Source organism: Cyprinodon tularosa, unplaced genomic scaffold (assembly GCF_016077235.1).
Source record: "Cyprinodon tularosa strain WSP-4 unplaced genomic scaffold, ASM1607723v1 ctg201, whole genome shotgun sequence".
Lineage (NCBI taxonomy): Eukaryota > Metazoa > Chordata > Actinopteri > Cyprinodontiformes > Cyprinodontidae > Cyprinodon > Cyprinodon tularosa.
In genome coordinates this window covers 1,231,501-1,255,132 of record NW_024038739.1, presented here as the reverse complement: position 1 = coordinate 1,255,132, position 23,632 = coordinate 1,231,501, and the positions used below count along the sequence as shown (strand labels likewise).

Genomic DNA, 23,632 nt, shown 5'->3' with positions numbered 1-23,632 from the left:
TGCAACTGCAAAAGGTCACAAGAAAAGTTAAATTAAAACAGTTAAATCTGTTTTAAAAGAAAAACTATTTGTCAACTTGTCTAAAGTTGTTTATAAAGCTAATCTTGATATAAAAGGTTTTAAGTTGGAATTTATGTTGTCATTTGGGAGCTGGTGAAGGTAGTAATCTGTTAAAGTGACTGAATCATCATGCTAAGTCTGATGTTGCCTATTTCAGTTTTTAATCTCTCTGAACCTTAAAGTTATAGTGGAGGGGATTCTTTTTCCGGGTGGATCATCAAAATAAGTGGTCCTCCTAATTGTCTACTACGTGCTCGTGCCCATTTTCACTTACCGTAAGTCTGACTGTAGAAAAATTGCAAATCTTTTGAAAAAGTAAGCTTGTATAAACTTCGCAAAAAGCAACTTTTAAATACAGCGTGCACAAGGAGAAATGTGCTAGTGCACGCCCTCTGGAGCTTCTCAAAAATTAGCAAAAACCCTCCACTATACCTTTAATGCTCTCCATATCAGTACCTGCTGTACCAGAGCTTGTCAGTTTCACAAAAGCTTATCATTGTTTTTTAAAATGACACTGCATTTAGTTAGGCACCGACTACATACATTCAGCTAATTCAGATGGAAAATGATTGCATACCAAGTAAATGTTACATTTTCTACCAAAAACCTAATTTACGGTAAACAGATCTATTCATCCTAACACCTTGCCATGAAAACACATTGAACACAAACAGCAACTCCAGGCTAAATTAGAAGAAACTAAACCTATCATATTTGGTTTCATTTTATTTTGCAAAATATTTCACTTTGAGAAAATGTGCAAAACAGGAAGTGTTCACACTTTGATTCGTTCTTAGTTTTTTTTTTTATGCACATTAACTACTCTATCAATTGCAAGGCTGACAGAGCGACACAAACAGAAGGCAGAGTGGTTTATAATGGTTAAATAAAAAAAGCACTTCAGAAGTGTGACAACAGACAGCCTTCTCTCCGTGTCCCGTACGGTATCGATGCGTAGGAACGCTCACGTTCCTGCGCATCCCTTATGTTCCTGCTGTGCATGTTAAAGTCTGATGGAAGCAGGGGTACCGTTCACTCCTTTTTAGCCCAACATCAGGATGACTGCAGAAAGGAGAGCTTTCACCAGGCTGGGAAAGGGGCCAATTCTGCCTATCTTTAACAAACCTTATAGCCGTAACACACTGTTTAAGGCTACTAGGAGCAGTATGGAGCAGAGCAAGGTGTCTCCATCTTTGGATCAGTTATTTTGCTGCTCCCTCATCTGGATGTTCTAAGATGAGCTCCTTCATAAACAATCTGAAGGAGCTTCAAACGCTGCTCAGCACCAAACTGTTCTACTGTCCAGTGTGAGGGAGGAATGGGTTTCAGCCCTGCGGGTCGGAGCTGTGGGCCGGGCCCTCCTGTTCGCTGATGGTATGGAGGAGAAGGCACACAGGTGGGCTGAGTGAGCCGCTGCTTACATTCTGAGGAATCTGTGGGTTTCCTGCCAGCCCATGCCCTGCCCTCCTCTCCGGCCCACCCGGCGCCTGATCCTCCTCCAAACTCAGGGAGGCTCGATGACCACAACTGTCACAGAAGTCGCCTGCATCCTCTTCCTCGTTACCGTTCCCTGCGCTGCGCCCCAGCAGGCTCTCTCGTTCCTTATTGTCCTGAACTGCCCCTCCGGCTCCACCACAACCGCTGCCCCCACGGGTGCCGCATACGCACACCTCGATCCCGGAGTCCCCGGTGAAACGCCGCCTCCTCCCGTTGGGGAGGCGTTCTTTGTCGTCAGTGCAGCCCTCTGACAGGGGGAAGTCCTTCAGCAGGGGGTCCTTACAGGAGTCCTCCCCACTTCCAGTTTTTTTCTCCTGGCTGGTGAGCGTCTCCACATTCAGCCTGTCTGACAGAAGGATTATGCTGGGCTCGTGGGCCGTTTGGACAGGTTTGTTATCAGGCTTCGCTCTCAAGTCAAAAGTGGGAGGCTGTGGTTCCTCCATTGCAGGCCTGCTGCACAGACCTTCAGAGACAGGGGGCAGAGGAGAGACCTGGATGGATGGACAGTGTCCCGCCTGCTGCTCCGGAGCCATGGAAACAGAAGCAGCTGAGGATGGGTTTGCATTTAAGGCGGTGTAAGGAGGAGGAGGGGTGGGAGGCCGATTCACCACCTCCTCATAGTCAGGAAGGAGGTAGTTTGGCAAAAACCCTGGAGAGAGAGAGAGAGAAAAAAAATCAGCTTTGAGGGTTTAAAAAATGGTTTTCTACATAAAGTAAGTTTTCCTTTAATTGCGTACATTAAACTAAAGCAAATGTTCCTCGACTATGGTCAGCAGGATAGGCAAAGGGAATAAGCTGAACTACTTTGGTTGAATGTTTTTGGTTTCCTTCCACAAGCGGCTCTCAATGGTTTGCTAGATTTTTTTTTATTTTTTTGCTTTTCCCCCCTGACAGAATGGTAGTAACTGGGTTTGGTTTTGAAGGCCATCTTGCTCCCACACTTTACCACTCTGACCTTAAATTTTCAATGTCACAGAGTGAACATTTCTATCTCATCCTAAACTCACTTTTTTATTTCTTTAGGGGCATTGTTCTTATGAAGGACATTTATGCTCATATCTTTAAATCCCTGGCTGACACCCTGAAGTGTTGCTTAAATATTTCATTTTAATGTCTTTTCATTTCGATGCCATATTTTATGAAGGTCCCAAAGACTAGAAATTCTTTTTTTTTTGGCCAAAGGACAAAAGTCCAAAAATGCAAAGGCTCTGCTCTGTTCCTCAGGTAAATTTGCAAATTGAAATATTGTTTTTTAATGTTACTTCAACTGTTAAGCTTTGGTGAGCAAAATATGAGTTGCATCCGGACATCCCTATGGTTTCTCCAGAGCAAACGACGCCTGTAGTGAATAAAATAAGAGATATTGATCTAGAATTGGTCATTCAGAATCGGTTATTCCGGATTGACTGTGACCTGGATGACTGAGAATCTTCATCAGCATATTGATGGAGAAATAGCCTGAACATTCCTAGAGGAAAAAATCTCAAATTTAACATTTTTTGTTGATAATATAAATGTTATGATTTAGATAATGAATCTAAATCCTATTTGATTTAGAAGACCACGTCTTTCGCCATCTGTTTCACATAATAAAGAATCAAAAAAGGCAAGGAAAAAACTTCCAAATTCTGTGTCACAACCACTGTTCCAACGACAAACTAGTTGATTGCTTAGGTAGAAAAATATAAATCTTTACAGAGACCAGGCTTTCTGTATGTTCTCTTATTGGTTTGATGTGTTTGAAGTGCTCTGACTCCAATTAGGTCTAAATCAGTATTTTTTTAACCCCAAATAAAAATAAGTTTGATAATCATACTCTGACCTCAAGCAGAAAAACAGGACAACAAAGGAGAAAAAGCAAATACTTCTGCATATTTTTGTACATCGTGTAGATTTTCTCCAGACCTTAGAAGTTTCCAGATTATTATTTTAATCTATCCCTACAGCAACAGGAGGTGTAAAATGACCGACTAATTTCAGACTTTTTTCCCCCCCTGTGCTGCAGCACAAGGAGAGCAGGTTTTGCAATGTTGGCATGGGACCAAGAAAGCAATGCTCAGCGTTTCCTGAAAACTGTGGCATGCCGACGACGAAAGGTCCCGATTGCCGTATGAAGCCCTGGATAAATCTGAGAGCAAACATTAAATCTTAGCCACTGCCTGAGTCAGAAGTCCTATATATCCACTGGGGGAAAATACATAAACTCTTTTTTAAAGTAGCTGATATTTCTTCTAAATTAACACCATGTCACTGAAAGAGATTAAAACTGCTTTGGCTAACAGAAATAAAGTTTCATTAAAAGGCTTTAGCCAATCCACATAAAACTCACAAACTCTGCTCTAAGTCAGAGTTGCACTGTTTAATATTTACATATAAATGTTATTTCACCATTTTCCACAATAGCTAAATACATCAGCTTCATACACTATATTGCCAAAAGTATTTGCTCACCCATCCAAATTATTGGAATCAGGTGTTCCAATCACTTCCATGGCCACAGGTGTATAAATTCAAGCACCTAGGCATGCAGACTGTTTTTACAAACATTTGTGAAAGAATGGGTCGCTCTCAGGAGCTCAGTGAATTCCAGCGTGGAACTGTGATAGGATGCCACCTGTGCAACAAATCCAGTCGTGAAATTTCCTCGCTCCTAAATATTCCACAGTCAACTGTCAGCTGTATTATAAGAAAATGGAAGTGTTTGGGAACGACAGCAACTCAGCCACGAAGTGGTAGGCCACGTAAACTGACGGAGCGGGGTCAGCGGATGCTGACGCGCATAGTGCGAAGAGGTCGCCAACTTTCTGCAGAGTCAATCACTACAGACCTCCAAACTTCATGTGGCCTTCAGATTAGCTCAAGAACAGTGCGCAGAGAGCTTCATGGAATGGGTTTCCATGGGCGAGCAGCTGCATCCAAGCCATACATCACCAAGTGCAATGCAAAGCGTCGGATGCGGTGGTGTAAAGCACGCCGCCACTGGACTCTAGAGCAGTGGAGACGCGTTCTCTGGAGTGACGAATCGCGCTTCTCCATCTGGCAATCTGATGGACGGGTCTGGGTTTGGCGGTTGCCAGGAGAACGGTACTTGTCTGACTGCATTGTGCCAAGTGTAAAGTTTGGTGGAGGGGGGATTATGGTGTGAGGTTGTTTTTCAGGAGCTGGGCTTGGCCCCTTAGTTCCAGTGAAAGGAACTCTGAATGCTTCAGCATACCAAGACATTTTGGACAATTCCATGCTCCCAACTTTGTGGGAACAGTTTGGAGCTTGGCCCCTTCCTCTTCCAACATGACTGTGCACCAGTGCACAAAGCAAGGTCCATAAAGACATGGATGACAGAGTCTGGTGTGGATGAACTTGACTGGCCTGCACAGAGTCCTGACCTCAACCCGATAGAACACCTTTGGGATGAATTAGAGCGGAGACTGAGAGCCAGGCCTTCTCGTCCAACATCAGTGTGCGACCTCACAAATGCGCTTCTGGAAGAATGGTCAAAAATTCCCATAAACACACTCCTAAACCTTGTGGACAGCCTTCCCAGAAGAGTTGAAGCTGTTCTAGCTGCAAAGGGTGGACCGACGTCATATTGAATCCTATGGATTAGGAACGGGATGTCACTTAAGCTCATATGTGAGTCAAGGCAGGTGAGCAAATACTTTTGGCAATATAGTGTATTTCTTGATTATTTGCTTGTTAACACAAACACCAAATCAACAGTGAAGAGATTATGGCATTATAGATGTGGTAAAAAAAATCCCAGAACCTTTCTGAAACTTCTATGCTCAGCATCTTTGGGTCTAAAAACAACAAGAAGTGTTTCAAGTAGAGGGCAGTAGTGTGAATAAAAATGGCTTAAGGGGCTGATTAAACTTCTGCAACCGCACCCGTCAAATGTCGTATGGGTCTAGCCGCCGGTCTGGCAGTGCTGCATCACATAATGATGCAGCATACCCATCTTCTCCTGAGTACTTAATAGAGGACATTAGAGGCTAAATTGTCATAACAAAAATGCAGCAACTGGATGTGATGGTGTGATGCCAAAATGTATCAAAATCTCACAAGGAGTATTTTGGGCACAGTGTTAAATATATAGAATCAAGAATTAAAGGTCTCATATTTTGCAAATGTACTGTATAGACGTTTTCTAATATTCACATTTGTCCTGAAGCCTGTATATGAGGTTCACAAATGCGGGGGGGACGACAAAAAAAATAACCCTTTCCCCTCTCTTACTGCCTTGTTCCTCCTCTTAGTTAATGCTCAGTTTTAAAAGCATGCCCTGTATGTCATTTAGGGAAATAAACACTCTTTGTAGCCTAGTAAACTAGCCCCAACTGCCAACGGCCAAAATCATTTTTGCCTGCGAGTTTGGTCTAGCCTCGATCAATGTCCCAGGCCCTAGAACTGGTGGGCCAATCACAACGCAAAGATGCGTTTTGAATTTCTGGATGCAAAGTGGGCGGGGTTTTGAGGGCGTGACAACAAAGCTGCGCGGCGCTGGAGAAAGCAAAACAAGGAAGATGGCGACAACTATTGAATAGTTGTCAATTGACTTAGCTTTGGAATTAGTTTTGGAAGGATTAGACTTGGGGTTTTTTGTTGAAACGTGAGCAGGAAGAGGCTCTACGCTTACTAATTTTTAAGGATGTATTTACCGTTTTACGACATGCTGTTTGTTTACATTCCCCCACCAGCTTTCTGTCTCGCTTACTATGTCATAGTCAGTTGTGCTCATTGGTCAGAGCGTTGGCTAATAGGCACAGACGTAGTTTGAAAGACGACGGGCTGTTCTCAGCAACAATCTTCCAATGTCTCATTCATCTGGGTCAGACTAAATTATACATTTAATCTCACATTTAGTCTGGTTTATCAGGCTACACTCCTTGCCCATCTGAGCCCGCCCTCTAGCAGGCGCCATCTCTCTGCTCATCAACATGAAACATCTTAACAAACATGGCTAAGCTAAGAGTTAAGCACAGCAGGTACTCTGTTACTGGCAGCATCAAGGTCACAAAAGTCTTTTTTTTTAACTGCCTTCATCTGAGCCCCTGAAGACGCAGTGGATGGATTTTAATTTAGTTGTAAATCTACCTGCAAAACCTCGTGAGTTTTTTTTTTTTACATCTGTTTGCTAAACATTTCAAAGAGGATTGTTTTCACAACATGGGTGCCAAGACAACAGGGTTAATTGAAGAGTGGATCGATATCAACTGTCCCTTACAAATCTTTCAAGGTAAGAGCTGGAAATAACTTTACTCTGTCAGAGTGCTTTAGCCTGATAGCCTTTAAACATATTTGTGTCCTTGGCTGTTTTGATAAGCTGGTGGTTTTTATAAGATGGATAATCTTCTGCAATAATTTTGATTGTGTGCTTGTGTTAAATTAGTTAGCAGCATTTCAGCAGATAGAGGCCGTAGCAACTCAGGCTAACTATGATGTGTTGGTGTACTTTTTGTTTATTGAAAATTGTTAGCCATTTAGAGTTTCAGTCGTCCCTTTGAAAAATGGGATTGTTCCATTTTTAAAAGAAATGCTCTGTGCTCTGTATTGAGATGAAAAGACTGAGATGTATCCATATCTCTGATGGAATTGAAAAATTTGTATTATTGTTTTTAATCAACATTAATGAATGGCAATAAGCGGTTATCTGGTCAAATCTGCTGCTGGAATTTTGTCACATATAATCTGCTCAGAGTGGACTGGAGCAGCCTATTGGTTAAGGTCGGCCTTTATCTAATGTATTATTCCGTGCTAAGATCATTAGGAATTCTGATTGGTTGTCATGATAGGGGTTTGTTGGGATGCGGCCTTTGGGAGGAAAGGGGCGTAGAAAGCCAAAACAGCTTGTTGTGATTGGAACAGGCTGTCTGCCTAATCTGAGAGGAATTATCCTGCTGAAACGGCAAAAAAATGCTCTGGAGGATTCATTGTTAATGTATATATACTTTTTCAAATGTAGTACAATATTAGACCTTTAAGCATCCATAAAGGCAAATGAGTCCAACCTTACACAAGCAATATGCTCCAAATAAAGTGGCAAGTAAATTAGGGCTGCAACTAACAAATATTTTGCAAATTGATTAATCTGTTGATTATTTTTCTTGATTATTTGATTAATAATTGGATTGCAACAGGTTCCTTGAAGATGATTTTGTATTAAATTTCACCAGGTTTAACTTAACTTTTCCACTTGAGGAGTTCTGGATAGAGCATATTGACAAAAAAACATATTTTTTTTATCTTTAATGCAAAAGGTTTGTATACTATATATATATATATATATAGATGTGTTTTCATTTTTATACAACTACTGCTCTACATAGGTTGCTCTGTCAGCTAAAGGTATGTTTACGGTCTATACTCCAGCTAACAATTAGTCGATTAGTAGATGAATATTTCAATAATAGATTGATCATGATTAATCCAATTAGTTGTTTCAGCCCCACAGTAATCTATATCAATGCACTGATAATAAAAGAAGAGGAAAAAGAAAAGTAGCTTGTGATCTTGAACCTTTAGGGTTTGTTTCTACATGGTGGCATAATTACCTTTTTTTTCAATTAGACTATAAATGATATCAAATTAAACCTCCCCACTGAGTAAAAACTACACAAAGTCCATGGACAGAGTTTTTTGGTGGAGGTTGAAGCCAGGCGGATGAAAACTAAATCAAGTTAGTAACATAGCTAAATAAAAGGGCAAATAGCTGAAAAGAACTTAAAGAGCAGAGAGGAACTACAGAGAAAGCATCTGTCCGGGATTCATTCAGCCTTCAGTTTAGAACAAAAGCTGTCATTGAGAGCAGACATCTCATGTGGAGGTGGATCTTACTGAAATAAAAGGGCACAGAGGGGAAGTTGTGTGCTTCACGGTAAGCGATGAGGTTGATCTCGTGCTGCCGTTGCTGCTGCTGCATTCGGTGTTTTGTGCGGCGATGGTGGCAGATGCAACAGAAGCACAAAATAAAGATGATTGCCCAAACCAGCCAAAACCCTGAGAAAAGGGAAAAGTAAAAACAGAAACATATTTAGTACAAAAGTCTAGATTTTAGTATTTTGATTAATATTTTCAAAATAAAACAGGAGGCAATTAAAATACTGTTCTCAGCAACATAATAGCGTTGAGAAGATCAACAGGTGACCTACTAGAGTCATCAGTTTCAAAGACATTAAAGGATTCAGATAAAGGGATGCTAATGAATAAATATGTCTGGTAACAAAGAATCAATTTTACTCTGAAGATAATTTTCATTATCTAAACAGAATTTGCTCTTCATTAAGAAATGCTGTTTCACAAATGTTCTCACAGTCCTCAGTTTGGCAAAAATGTTCAAAATTATTCCATCCCTCTAGCTTAGCATCATCTCCATAACAAAAAAAGGGACTCAGCAGTCTACTTAAATTTTAAACCTACTATATACATTAGGGACGGAACGGTTCATAAAAACCGTCCGAACCGTTCGGTTCGACTGTCTCAGTTCGATTCGCGTGTGCTGCGTTCGGTAATGCGCTGCTCCATTTTCTCATAGGCGAAGCGTGTACACTCCAGAGCAGAAGGTGGCCGTACTGCGACCAAAGCCAACAACCAGTAGTAAACAAGAAGAAGAAGAAGCGAAGCAGCTTAGCCAGGTGTAGCAGAAAAAAAATCAGTTGTTGTGGAGAATTGTGTCGGTATGGCGAGTGGGAAAGAACAGGAGTTGGAAGACGCGCCAGCTGCACTTTATAGGTCTGCTGTATGGGACCGCTTTGCATTTAGAGTGACCTACGATGACGGTGGAAAGAAAGTTGTGGATAAAAGTGCAACAGTGTGCAAGCATTGTGAAACACGTTTTGTTTATGCTAACAGCAACATGACCCACATGTCATGCTAACCCCGAAATCCCACATACTACATCAGCGCCCCGCTGCGCTCCAGACCGCCTGCGCAAAGCAAAGCCTACAGCCTCTGCTGTGGCTCCCGTCCGCTCCCCTCTGAGTTCCTTGGAGATCGTAGAGGGCATGCGCGAGATGATTAAATTCAAAGCAGCAAAACACGCGGAAATGAACCATGGTTTCCGCAAAACATTAAAAATAATTAAAATTCATAAATTTTTTTGATTTTTTATTAATTTCATAAAAAAAATCTTTTTGATTAATTTTTATAATTTTTATTATTTTTCGGTGTAACAATCAACTTATACCGAACCGAAAACCGTGACCACGAAACTGTGAACCAAACCGTGGATTTTGTGAACCGTTCCACCCCTAATATACATCAGTTAAAGTTGCAGCAGAGAGCAATTATTTTGTTTAAAGTTTGTGGGAAATAAAGTGATTTGTCACATGTCATCACTGAACTATGTGAGGTATTTTACTACAAGGATGAAAGAACCACATAGCAGAATAGACAAGAAGCAGAAAACACCGAAATCAGACTCTGAGAGTTTTACTTTGATTTTTAAACTAAGAAACATTTTTACAGATAAAAAAAGAAGATCATTTTATAACAAGCTTCTCATCTGCAATGAGAATATGCAGACTGCCACAAAATGTTTGTTAAAATGAAGTCCAGTTCATTTTTGCATGGCGACTGTGTTCCTCATAATTATGGGGGACATTTACCATGATTTAATGATGATTTATTAAACAATAGGATGATCAGCATGAAGCAATAATGCAGCAGAACCTTTTGGACTTCATACAAACTTTTTAGAACAAAAAAAAAACAACTGATTTTTTTCAGCCAGTATCTTCAGTGAGAATTATGTCATTCAATGAGGAGTTTGGCGGTTGTAATAAAACTCCCTTAAGTATCCTGACCAAGTCTTTGACAGAATTGTTGCCATGTTTATTCCGATAAGTGGTGTGTGTGGCTTCCAGGTATGTGTACCGATTTCCACATGTATTTAGGGTTTGGGATGAAGCAGGCAAAAGGACAGTTGAGCCTGGGATCAATTCTTGGCATATTGGGTTGCATGAAGGTAAGTGTTCAGTAAGATGTTTAAACCCAAGAAAGATATAGAAAAACACCTTCATGCTTTTAAGTTGAATCGATTTCTGCAACAGTGTCTTCACAGGTTTTCCTCAAAAGTCCAGACAGCTGTAGCTGATCTAAAACGCTGCTGTCCGTGTTATCACTAGAACTAATGCCCGTGTCACACCTTGACAATTTAGACCAGCGTATGCCGGACGTGCAGAAAATATGGCAAAACGCTGGCATACATTGGATAAGTGAGAAGGTGAGTGTGATGGATCCTCCCTGCGTTCACACCCACAGCCACGACTAACAAACTTCCTAGCAGACAAAAAGTTGAATCTGTTGCGACTCCAAACCTTCTTTCTTTTTATTCACTTTTTTTTTGGACGTTGTTAAACAGCAGCTAGGTTAATACCGCGATCAAAGACATCTTCTTATGCAGGGTGGCTGGCTGCCTCCAGGCGCATTGCTGCCCCCCTCAGGACACTGGTTTGTGCATCATTTAATTAGATTAGATTCAACTTTATTGTCATTACACAGGTATAGATACAAGGCAACAAAATGCAGTTTTGATCTAACCAGAAGTGCCACAGCAGCAAGTCCAGGATAAATAATGGTTCCATAAATACAGGACATGAGTTTCTACTGAATAAGTATAGAGATGAATACCATTATAAACAGAATCTTACTGATAGATTTGTCCGATGAATATAATATATAGATAACTAGTGTTATGAACTAAATTTACAGCTGGATATTTACCGAATATGATATACCAGTGGATATTACTATAAAATGGGTTTTTAAAGTTATGTACAATAGCATAATATACAGATGGAATTTACTATAAAATGAATAAATAAAGTTTGGACAGAAGCTATCTAAATTAAAGTGCAGTGGAAGGTAATTGCAAATCACAGTTAAAGTACGTTATTGCAAATATATATGTAAACAATTGGTACTGTGAATAAACAGTCAGCAGTGCAAATCAATATTCAGTCAAGGTGAGTAGTGCAAGATGCATGTAAATAGTTGTTACAATAGTAACAGTCAGGAGTGCAGGTAAACATTACAGTCTTGCAAAAAACAGAATAGCAAAATGGAGGTAGGTGTGAGGAGAGTCTATCAGTGAGGATTAGAGTTCAGTAAAGAGACAGCTCTGGGGAAAAAGCTGTTCTTTAGTCTGCTGGTTCTGGTCTGGAGGCACCTGAAACGCCTGCCGGAGGGCAGGAGAGCAAACAGTCTGTGGGCTGGGTGGGATGAGTCCTTAAGAATGCTTCGGGCTCGATGTAGGCAGCGTTTCCCCTGGATGTGCTCAATGGTGGGTAGTAAAGTTCCAGTGATGCGGCTTTTACCACCTGCTGCAGTGCCTTGTGCTCTGCAACAGAACAGCTTCCGTACCACACTGTTACACAGTTGGTCAGGATGCTTTTATTGCACAGCGATAGAAGTTCACCAGGATGGTTGAGGGGAGCTGATTCTTCCTCAGTGTCCTCAGGAAGAAGAGGCGCTGGTGAGCCTTCTTGACCAGGCAGGAGGTGTTGGTTGAACAGGACATGTCCGCTGAGATGTGCATTCTGGTTATGATAACCAGAATGCAACATATTTGACTTATTTTGCCCTTCAAACAAGGGTGGGCTGAGCTTGACATTCAGCCAAGGAAGGGGCCTTTATTTCGACTGCACGAAGAACTAAAGTGGACCCATAGGACCCAATTTTGAACACCAATATTTAGCAGCATAAAACACTTTATTCAATTTACAAACAATACACATGTATACGTATTCAGTGATCGAAATAAACACTACTGTCAGTTTACAGTTTACTTAACAAGCAGCTCTAAATAAAAATATAAAAATATAAGCAAAATGTACAAAAACTAAACTATAACTTGGATCTACTTGTAGAGTGGATGATAGTCCAGCTCCGAAGCATAAAAAACAAAACGATTCACTTTAATAAAGTTTCAAATCATCTGGACCATCTTAGAGATTTTCAGCACTAAGCAGGATGTTTTTTCAGTGCAATTGTTGACCCAACATACATTCAATCAATAAAAAAAAAAGAAAAAAACTAACATCAAAAGAAAAATGGAAAACAAAACCAAAAGTCTTCTTAATCACATTTAGTCTATGGGGCAAAAATAACAGAAAAAGCCCTTTTCAATGGATGGATGTGCATCTAGTGGTGGGTTTTGTCAGAAACTTAACACCCATAACAAGTATTGCAAATCTAGAATGACAGCCAAAAAAATCATATCCTGATCGTTTCAATAATGCAATAGCACATAAAATCCCAACCTAATAAATAATCTGATTTGTTATTCATCACCAAACCACAACCTTTCAGTGGATGGAGGACAGAGGGGCATCACTCTGTGGGGGTTTAGTGTTGGGAAGAGAACTAAATCTCTAAGGTAAGCAATGCATTTCAGGTTGTGTAACTTCCTCCTATTAACCAGGATTTTGACTGAGATTTCCAAAGAGTTCAAATTAAGTTTATAAAGTAGAATGACTGCTCTTAGGAGCTTCGAACAAAAAGGAGTGAAGTGATGAACTTTACTACAACAGGGGCTAAACCATTCCGCCAAAAAAAAAAAATGTGATGATTTTCAACCAATTTTGCAATTTTATTTCGATGTTCCTTTGCTATAACCCCAAGTATGTAGATGTCTGACTCCAGGGTTTCAGTTTTTTCATTCCCTTGAAAGCTTGCTAATGAAGAGTCCGTTGTTGCATGACTTTACTGCAACCGCTGTTTGCAAAAAAAGTTGCCACTAATTAAAGGGCTAGAATAAGGAAAAATTTGTCTCATAGTCTTTAAAATGTAATGTGAGCAGAACTAAGTATGATTCTAAAATAGCATTTTCTTAAAGGAAATCATGAATAAAGAGAAAAAGGAAAGACCCAGCAGAAGCTGGAAACTTACACCAGAGCTCATAGTAATAGCTGCAGCACTGGGATTCTCCACAGCAGTGTCCGTACTCGCAGAAGTAGCTATGGTTGTTGACGCCTTCACAGTGGATCAAGCTCTGCAACATGAGAACAGCAAAACATTTTGAAAGCAGGATTCATTCACACCAAAGCATACATCACATAGAGGTAATAATCGAAAACAGAAGCACAACACAGTCTCCTTTAGATTTGTCCAACTTCAGGTATAAATTCAGCTATTGTCTTCACCTGCATACCTTAACAGTATTTTCCATTTTCCATCACAATCCATTGTTTCCATTTGTAACATATTCATGAATCCTAAATTGTCTGAACAATCCAACCTGATGGACTTCAACTCTGTTTTAGGTCGTTGTTTTTCATTTTTAAGAATTTCTGGGCGATAAAAGGCAAAAAAAATAAACAGAATCACTTAGTCGAGTGAAATCTTGCACCAGAAGTGATTCAACTCCCTCCAAGCATTCCTAAAATACTACATCTAACAGAAAAGGAGGAATTGTGTGGTCACACCGACCTAGACCGTTGACCAGGGAAATCTAATCTGTTGATCCTTGAGTCTAAGAGAAAGCCTCTGCCAAAGCTGAAAAAATTCCTTCGAGGCGTTCCACAGATATCCCTTTCATGGGAGGAGAAGGCTTTAGAGGAGTATAACGGATGGATGGACGAGCACGAGCAAAACATGAAGTGCTGCTCCCATGAGCGCCCATTAATAAGTCCTATTCCTGTATCTGACTCGCTATGAAGGGAATAGCCCTTTAAAATAGTAGAGTACAATCAGACCAGACCTGATAGAAGTTATGATACTGAACTTCCCATTAGGGATTATTAAAGTATTTTTGAATTGAAGGGAATTGTAATTATTGATTATTGACCTTTTACATATTATTGTGCCTTTAGTCATCTGTTCCCCTTTGTTTAAAGAACTGTGTTGCTAACATAATAAACTAATGATGTAAGAAAAACACTGCCAGTAAATGTTATTAAAAATTGGATTCAGTTTGAGAAGCAAGGGGGAAAAAAAACAACCCGCTTTCTTATTTCTCAAAACACAATAAGTGTTTAGTGAAGGTCTAATTATAAAACGGTGCTGCTTGGTTTGACCTCATGCAGTTTTGTTCTTTTCTAATTTGATTTTTCCCTTCAAACGAGGCATTGACCCATCCAGCAGTCAACACCTGTACCGGTGATTCTTTGCCCCTGCTTTTGCATATTGACAAAACACACATTTGTGAAATTGTTGTTTAATATTGCAGAGACAGCAGATGATTAACCTCCATTTTCCTCAGTCTTCTGTTTGTTTACCATCAACACACTGTCCTTACCACTATTCATGAGCTTAAGCAGTTCAGCCACTAAGATCCACCAGGTGTGGCCATAGCAGGCAGCGAAAGCTGTCCAAATAGCCAAATATATCATTTAAAATGCAGAATATGCATGCATTACAACTGTGAATAGCTTACCAAGCACTGTTCCTATAAATTATAAACCCTGATGTCTTCATAATGACTCATATTCGACATATTGTGCAGCTCCAACTTCAGATTTATAAATATTTCTGAAAGTTAGCCATGTTTGATCAATTTTCCCAGTGTTTCTTTTTTTGATTAGAACAAACAATACATGGATATAAAGTGCAATATAATATCTTTATAAGATAATATCAAATTGGATGCAAAATAAAATCTTGTTACTTATCTTCATAACTAATTCAAGTAAGTACCTATGAAGATACATAAACTGATACAAGATATTGAAGTACACGGATATAAAATAGCATGTTTAGCAGCATGAAACACAATGAGGTTCAGACAAATCAGCGAAACAAAAAGGTGAGAAAATGCATCTATAATATTTCTTTAAGTATTTTAATGCAATGTTTAAATTTTTTTTCATCGGGAGGTTATCAGTCTAGGGCTGAAACAATCAGATTAATTGATTATTGAAATAATCATCAACTAATTTGCAGATGTATAAACATCTACCCCTTTTCAAAAATATATGTAAAAAAAAAAAAAAAAAACACATTTTAAGTTCTAATTGCAAGTTTGTTTCAGTACCAGCATAAATAATGACGCTCAATTTGGTGTCAAAGGTTAGAAGCTCCTTTTCTAGGTGTGGAAATGCCTAAAACTAAACGGTAGACCACATGTATTGAAAGACTCACCAATTCTAAAAGCTTAGCTTTGGTATTGTTGGTTTAACATTGTTTTATTCGATAAATTGATTAATGATCCAACAATTTTCCTAACCCATAATCCCATGAAAGGTTTGATCCCTGTCAGCACAAAAGCCCTTCACGTCATCTCCAAGAAGTAACAGACAATTTAAATCTAAAACATTGAGGAGTCATCTGTAATAAGGTCACTTGCAGCAGAAATTCTCTACAGTCTTTTCCCCTTCAACTGTCTGCTATTTGTTTTCATTGTCAATACAGCAAACTTGCAGCCTGGTAAGAAGTTAACCAAACAGAACCTGTTACTGATACCTATCAAAGAGGGTGAAGAGCTATAAAAGTAAAAGAACAAGACAGAACGACACAGAGAGCCCTGATACACAGTACTGTTCAAAACAGCATTTCATAGGAACTGATGGGATTTTCTTAGAAAACCTTCTAGACTTTGTCAAAACTTATCTTACTGCTGAGGAATCAGAGGTTATACATAAAGATAAGCATCCGTTTTGATAGATTACCATTGTACGTCTTTGACAATCCAGGATCCAGACAGCTCCCCTTTATCTAATGAATCATTATCCTGCAGAAAAAGTCAAAAAGCTCTTCAACATACCCACTCTGCCTGTGCCTACTTTCCACTGCCGTCTTCAACCCTACCCACTGAAACACTCCCACACACCCCCACGCCCTCAGCCCACTGCAGTCCAGCCCAAACACCGAACAAGGATTGCTTTACGGAAATTTCCAGGCAGCAGCTGAAAACAAGCTCCTGGCTGCATCGCTCCATGATAGCAAGGTGGTGAAAGGAGTGAGTCGAGTGTAAGACACACATAGAAAGAGAGAGAGAAATAGACAGGAGAAACACAGGAATGATGGGTAATCGTAGATGACGTATCAGGTCAGAACAAACCAAACTATCAGCTGCGTTTTAAACCATCAGATGTTTCCATTTACACAAAATATATTAAAAAAACAAACAAACACAGGTACTCAGTGAAAAGGTGTAAAGATCACATGATGCTCTGCCTCTCTGTGCTGAAACAACATCTGCTGTTCTCCTGACCCGGTGTTCTGAGACATGAGGCTTTCAGGCTGTGCTGGTTCTGCAGCGCCGGCCTATAAGCATCTAGCTTGGTTTTAAAGGGCTGATCAGACAAATAGGACAATGTTTTTCTCTACGCTTTGCGACAGGCCTCCTGACTAATTCAGCTTGATATATTGATCTCGCTCTCAGAGATTTGATACAGAGCTTCGTGTAAGGTTGGCTGTGACTCAGAATACCTGGTAAGACTGAATGCTGTCATTGTGATGAATGTTTTAAGCTGCAGAGAGTCTATGTTGTGTTTGTTGGAACAGCTTTCAACTGTCCACGACAAATTTATCACAAGGGAGACCAATAAGGCGTCGACTCCGTTAGATCTTCTATGCAGAAGTAGTTTACTTGACCTTTGCAGCTAAAATAACATGGAACACCTAAAAAAATGTATTTACAGCAGTTGAACAGTAGCTCCAAGGATTAGATCTTTAACAAACAGAATACAAAAAAAAAAATACAGAAGAGAGACACCATCTTTAAGATAATCAACCCAAATCTACCCCAAAGCTCTGTGGGTGCTTAAATATTACAGAGCAGCTACTTCTGTGCAATGACAGCACTGTTTATGGTGGATATTGTTACTTTTCACTATCAATACTGTGTTTTAAAATAAAGGAAGATGTTTAAAATGTGTTTTAAAAAAGTGTTATAGTCATCATTTTAAGAAGTGTCAAAAAAATTTTTCAACTAAAACATTATGATTATATGATCATTTTAAATCTGCTAATGCTTTTTAAGATTAGACTATTTGGGCATACAAATCATAAACCTATTCTGCAAATATACCTGCTAAAATATGGACCAGTCTGGAATCACCCAGGGAAAAGAAAACAAATCAGAACAGTTTAATTTATCGGTTGGAGTGTTAATATTTTAATATTTTAGTAATCCATTATGTTGTTCAGAACAATTTAGCAAAAAATAATAATTGAGATTTACTGCTTCCATTTTAAACAATCAAAACATAACGCCAAATGTAGTTAATCTGATATACTTTTATGGTCATCATTTTAAGAAGTGTCGTAAACATTTTTCCTTTTGCATGTAGAAGTTTAGCTTCAAAAGATCAAAAACCTTTTGTGGCTGGGGATTAAATAGTATTGCTGTATATTTCACTCAGCTAAACTTGACATGGAGCTAACGCCGTACTGAAGATGCAGAAAATGGATCCTAAACAAATACATAGGAGAAAATATTTATTTAAGAATCTAAACTTTTCTTTCTAACATTTTAAGGCTCGAGTGAACAATAACTTGATACAGATAAAAACTGCAATATAATTTGGTTCAATAACTGTGATGTAACAAATATCTAAATATTTAAACAAATTTCTAATGTTTCAATATACAACATAATATATGATGATAGCAATTGTCTCCGATTGACTGTTTTTTATAGTTTTTTTTTTTTTTAAAGCAGATATTTCTACAAACGCATATTTAAGGACTTTTATAAACTTGGCATAATCAGGGCCGGTTCTAGCCCTTTGGTTGCCCTAGGCGAGATTGAGTTTTGCGCCCCCCCCCTCCTCACTTTTGCCGTGCGAAATACCACTACTGTTTTCAGCATCTGTTTAGTGCTTCATTGTGTTGTGTTTACAGTTCCACAAAGAGTGCTGTGTGGTGAATTGTGCCTACAGTTGTGCAAAGTGTGTGTTACAAAATTGCAAATTGAGTGCAAAGCAGTGTTTGTTCTTTTAGTTTTGTGAACTCAGTGAGTGGATTTGCTATAAGTATTAATAGTTTTAGAAATTGTGCTACAAGAATCAAGGTTGTGTTTAAGCATTCAGAAAAAAATGTAACTTAGCATGGAGTGATGCATAGACAAATACCAGAATAGGTTTCAGTACCTTTTCTTTTTTATTATTTTAAATAATTTATTACACACTCAAAGTTAGGACTGTGCAAAAACACTTTTAACCATCTGTAAGGACACTTAGGTAAAGTATAACTAAAAAACTGGATTGAATCAATGAATGAATTTATTTCAGACAATTAACAAATTTAACACACATTAAACAAATATTAAATAAATCAATTTCAGAAATTACCAAATAACAATAAAAAATAATACATTTAAGAAATTCTTCAACCAAGGACTACATAAAAAAGTAATTGATAAACATTAAATTAAATTTTCTGTTCCAGTTCAATTAAATCATTTGAACATAAATAGAAATGAGATAAACAAAATTTTCCTCTAAATAAAATATATCAGGTATATTTACCCTGATTTCTGACATTGATTAGTGATTAAAGAAAGGATTAACCCTCTACAAACAAAAGTGCTTTTATGAATACCATTACAAAATTAAAAGTTTGAAGTTCCTGTAGTTCTATCTATCAGTTGTTTTCAGGTATTTTTATATTCACCTTCAAAATTGATGCAGCATAAAAATTTGACTCGTCTGGACTTCCTAATGGCAAATTCGTTGATGGTATCATCAAATGAGATTTTATTTGAGACCTCTTGGTTGATGCTCATCAGTGCAAGCCCATTTTGATGATTATTTGTACATCCCTTTTGAATACTCAATGCAGATAATCACTACAAAATATTTTATTTATATTAGTATCTTCTACCCATTCTCAAGCTAATAATATAGCACATAATTCTGCTGCATATATACTGAGAAAAAAATGATGTCAACATACAAAAAAAATGTTTGAACTGTTAAAAGAAAAAACTTGTCCTACCATTCATCTAATCTCCAGGTGTTATGCCCAAACGCGCATCTGCACAGCACAGCGTTCACAGACCAGTGAGATGCATAAACAAACAAAAAAAAAAAAATACAATACAGTTCAGTAAAATACAGTTCTGTTTTATGCCTCATTCTTGTAAGTTTGAAATGTTCCAATGCTCCTGAATGCACCATAGCTTTCTGACGCGCAGCGAATGCATCTAACTGGTCTGTGAACGCTGTGCTGTGTAGATGCGCGTTTGATTTTCCACTTAAGAGAAACCTTTGCAAACTCCAAACTCAAGTCGGCTATCACGGTTTAGTGTTGTGTGTAAATAACAAGAGACCACAACAAATAAATCAGCCGTACCTTGGTCAAAATCTTTGGATTTAATGTTGTTCAAAAAATCCGTACTTTTGTAAATTAATCTGCCAAATAACCACAACTTTTTTCCAACGAGAGGTATTTTTAAACGTTTTTATATCATTAATATAAGAACCTAAGCTCCATTGAACATATTTTAATCCGTTTTCCTCGTCGATATGCAGTTCAACAGAGCGAGGCGCGCTCCCGCGACTGGGGATGCATATTTCGGCAGGCATGCACTTTTGGGCATAACACCTGTTGACGTCCAATCTCCACTCATTGTCCGAATCGCTGTTGTTCGTCCGCTGCCTTCTCTTCATCTGAAACATCTGGGTCGAACATGTGAGGCTCCAGACACAAATATTCTTCCTCCGATACATCAGAATGGTCTCCTGGTAGGAATCGCTCGGTTGAAGTCGAAATTTTGCTTTCAGATTTCTCGTTTTGGCTATCGCATTTAGTGCAGTAGATCGCAATGAACGCTCCCATTCTGACGTCACGACTTCCGGGTTGGAGGGCGCTTGAAAAGTGATCAGAATCTTTTCCGATTTTCTCTTAAATGTGAAAAAATAAATAAAAAAAACGGTGGTATATTTATTTGTTCATATTTTGCTATTTATATATACGTAAGGTTAAGTCAAACTGACGGACGCTTCATAACCGGTTTAATTCGCTTTTTTTTCTAATTCTATGATTAATGGGAAGTAAGCCTAAGGGCGACGCTAGAGGGCGCCCCCCAACACATTTGTCGCCCTAGGCAATTGCCTATCTCGCCTATAGCAATCGCCGGCCCTGGGCATAATGATTGTTATAGGTTTATTCATGCATGTGCTGTGGACTTTAACAGTTTTTCTAAGGCTTTTATTTTGTCAATATCAATATTGAAATTATGTCATACGGACCTTAATAAAGAAAAAGAAAGCACAACCACTTTGCCACTTCGCTCTGACTGAAAACACTCAACGTAAAAATTATTATTAAATGCAGGGAACTTAAATTTAGCAACTTGCTCTAACAGCACATGTATAAAAAAATAAAGAGGCAGAGATGTAAGAAACTGTTTAAAAATGAAGACCCAACATGGAGGAAAGGCTAAAAAATGTAATGTAGTTTTTATGGTTTGAATAAAGAAATTAAAGTATCTAAATTCCAAGAAAAACTGACCGAAATCTTTTTAACTGTGCTTCTGGAGATGTTTTCAAATGTTGTCAAATTTTCTCAAACACTTAAAGATCTCAGACAGATTGTCAATTAAAAATATCCAATGATCCGCTTTAAAACAAAAATAAATCAAACTTAAACAAGGGGGCTTTTTAAGCCTGCATCACACAGGACAGCAAATCTTAAAAAAAAAAAAAAACCTTAGATATCCAAACATCTAAAGGAAAATTGAAAATCATTCAGAAAAGCCCAATGAAGTGCTGATCAATACAATCTATTTTTGAAAAGTGTCTAGACTTTTAAGGCAACAAATGACCAGTTCTTAAAAATACACATAGTGAACAGAATTTGCATGAGATTCCCCTGCATACCATCCACACATGCAACAACCAAACATTCCTCATCTCTTAATCCTGGCAAACAGATTAAAACCCAGGTTTGGTTACCATGCCTGAAGCACAATATAATCAACCTTAATGAAAAACTGCTGAGAGCTTCAAATCTCTGGGGGATTGTCAGATACTGCGTCTGGAGATAAGAGTCTGCAGCTCTTTGTCAAATCCCAACTGCACCGCTAAAAGTGATCCAACATGTAAGACTATAAGGCAGTCAGTCAGCGCTCAAGGAGTCCTTCATTGAACACTTAGTTGTTAATCCGATCTCCAGTGGAATAAAGAGATCTTTATCACCATCAAGGTCATTTAAAAGCTCAGCTGATGCAATCAATCTGTAGCTCCTCCTAAAACCATAACACACATCTGGAAAAGGTGCTCTAAAAATCTGCTTGTTTAGCTTCCCTCCACATAGTTTTCTCTGTACTAAAGAGAGATTATAAAACAAAATACTGAACGCAGACTATATCCTGCAACAATGAGGGTCCTGTAATTTCATTGCGATGGTGCATAAAACAATCAACCACTGAACGAACTCACCGTTTCAGACTTCTTGTGAACTAATCTGCTAATTTTTTAGAATGCCACGCTCAAGTTTTTCCACTTCATAAATGTTCAGAATGGGAGAGCACATCTTCATAGTAAAATGCAGTGTAGAGGCGTAGTATACAATTTGATGTAGAGGACTTATCTGAACAATTGTTGACAAGTTTGTTACCATTATCGTATGGACCAGTCTAGAATCGTCCAGGGAAAGAAAAACAAAACTGATATTCTTTCATGGTCTTTCAGGTTAATAACAAAATGTGTTCAGTAGTTGATATAAATACAAGGCTGCCAACTCAACATCCAGAGAAATGCTCTTTTGTGTCATGGTGAGTTTTTATAAAATATACAGTCTCCTATAGGGTCTGAATTAATTAGCTGTTTTGTCAATTGAAAGAAAAACTAACAGCATAATGAAACTTTTTAATCTTTAGCCTTTTTACCAAATATTCATACACAGTGATGTTTGCATGGCATTCGATTGCACTGGTTCCTGTATTAGTGCCAGTAATCCAGTGTTAATATATTAGTTTCCCATTGTTAATTTTACTTAAACTGCAAAGAATAATTAATAAAAAAAGTTGTGAAATTCTTAGTTTAAAGTATATTTAAGACGCAATTATTTTAGTAGGGCCCATTCTGCTTTACTTCAATTCTCTAAAAAATCACCAGAAAGTAGAAAATAATGTATATTGTGAGAAAAATGATCAACATAATTGCAGATCACTTATTGTTACTCAGTAATATTTACTGTGCAATAAAAATCTCGCATTCTGACACTTTGTTTCAGTTAAATCCTCTGAAAACCTCCTATAGCTGCCTCTATCCTCAGAGCATTTTGATCTGACAGGTTTTCATGTCCAAACTATTTATAAATCTCACCCTAAGGTTTGGTGAAAAGTTGACAGCCCTGTAAATATTAACAAAATAATCAGGAAACCTGTATTTTTCCACCACTACGAAGAGAAAATATAGAAAGTTAATGACAGTTTTTGGTGCTAGAAAAGGTAATGACCTGATTGTCAACAATGAAACCGAAATCTAACAGTGTTTTGTCAAACTTTAAATGAAAACTCTACATATATTAGTAAAAAACACGGATTAGCAGGTGTCTTATCGGCTCAAAATACAGCCTGTGGGGTTCTGTGGCTACCTTACCTGTTGGAGAGCTGCTAATGTTGTTAATTAAACTTGGCAAAGTATAAAACCCTCAACTATAAACAGCAGCAAGGCCGCGGTAGCTTCTTAGCTTTAGTCTTGCTAGCTGTTAGCCGTAGAAGCTAACAGCTAGCAGCCAATTGGTGAATCACTGCTAAGTTAAGTTCAGCCGCTCGCGGTAGTTAGTCTCCCTAAAGAGTAACTAAACTAACCAACTCGTTATTTATATGATGTAGCAGGTTTAGAAGTAGCTAATATGTTAAACCTTTCGAGTTTATTTTTTTCTACGGCTAGCAGCTCTATGTGAGAAGCTGGTGTTTAAAGCTTACCTTCTCTGCCGGGGACTCGGTGCTGCTGACAGAGCCGACAGCGTGCAAAAACAATCCCATCCTAAGAGCCGAACATACGCCTCTCATTCCTCCAAGAAGCAGTGATGGGAAAACACACGCATGTGTTGTTACAAAGTGGCTCCCCGAATGTCCACAACTAGTACCCTGCTAGCTTTACACTGAGAAACACCGTATGCGCCTCCTCCTACTCCTGCATGTCAACAAGGAGAGCCGCTGGAGCAACTGGTTGGTGTGCTGCTG

General features: G+C 38.6%; 1 protein-coding gene across 2 annotated transcripts; it reads right to left on the bottom strand.

Moving 5' to 3' along the window:
- Positions 1–768: 768 nt before the first annotated feature.
- wbp1lb (WW domain binding protein 1-like b) lies at positions 769–23,632 on the bottom strand. 2 transcript variants are annotated; one of them, XM_038284751.1, is made up of 4 exons: positions 23,372–23,632; positions 13,441–13,543; positions 8,389–8,550; positions 769–2,206 (listed from the first exon to the last, which is right to left on the bottom strand). In XM_038284751.1, the coding sequence occupies exons 1-4, from the start codon at positions 23,456–23,458 to the stop codon at positions 1,386–1,388; spliced, it is 1,173 nt and encodes a 390-aa protein (XP_038140679.1). In that variant the 5' UTR covers positions 23,459–23,632; the 3' UTR covers positions 769–1,385. The 2 variants fall into 2 exon arrangements, with proteins under 2 accessions (XP_038140679.1, XP_038140680.1); XM_038284752.1 differs by lacking the exon at positions 23,372–23,632 and adding an exon at positions 16,158–16,309.

Bases quoted from the DNA above. Each gene is read 5' to 3' on its own strand.
- wbp1lb (XM_038284751.1), bottom strand. From the start codon at position 23,458: ATGAGAGGCGTATGTTCGGCTCTTAGGATGGGATTGTTTTTGCACGCT. The intron at 13,544-23,371 runs GTAAGCTTTAAA...CTCATGTTGCAG, and splicing joins CCGAGTCCCCGGCAGAGAAG to AGCTTGATCCACTGTGAAGG. The intron at 2,207-8,388 runs GTAAGATCCACC...CTCTCTCTCCAG, and splicing joins CTCTGTGCCCTTTTATTTCA to GGTTTTTGCCAAACTACCTC.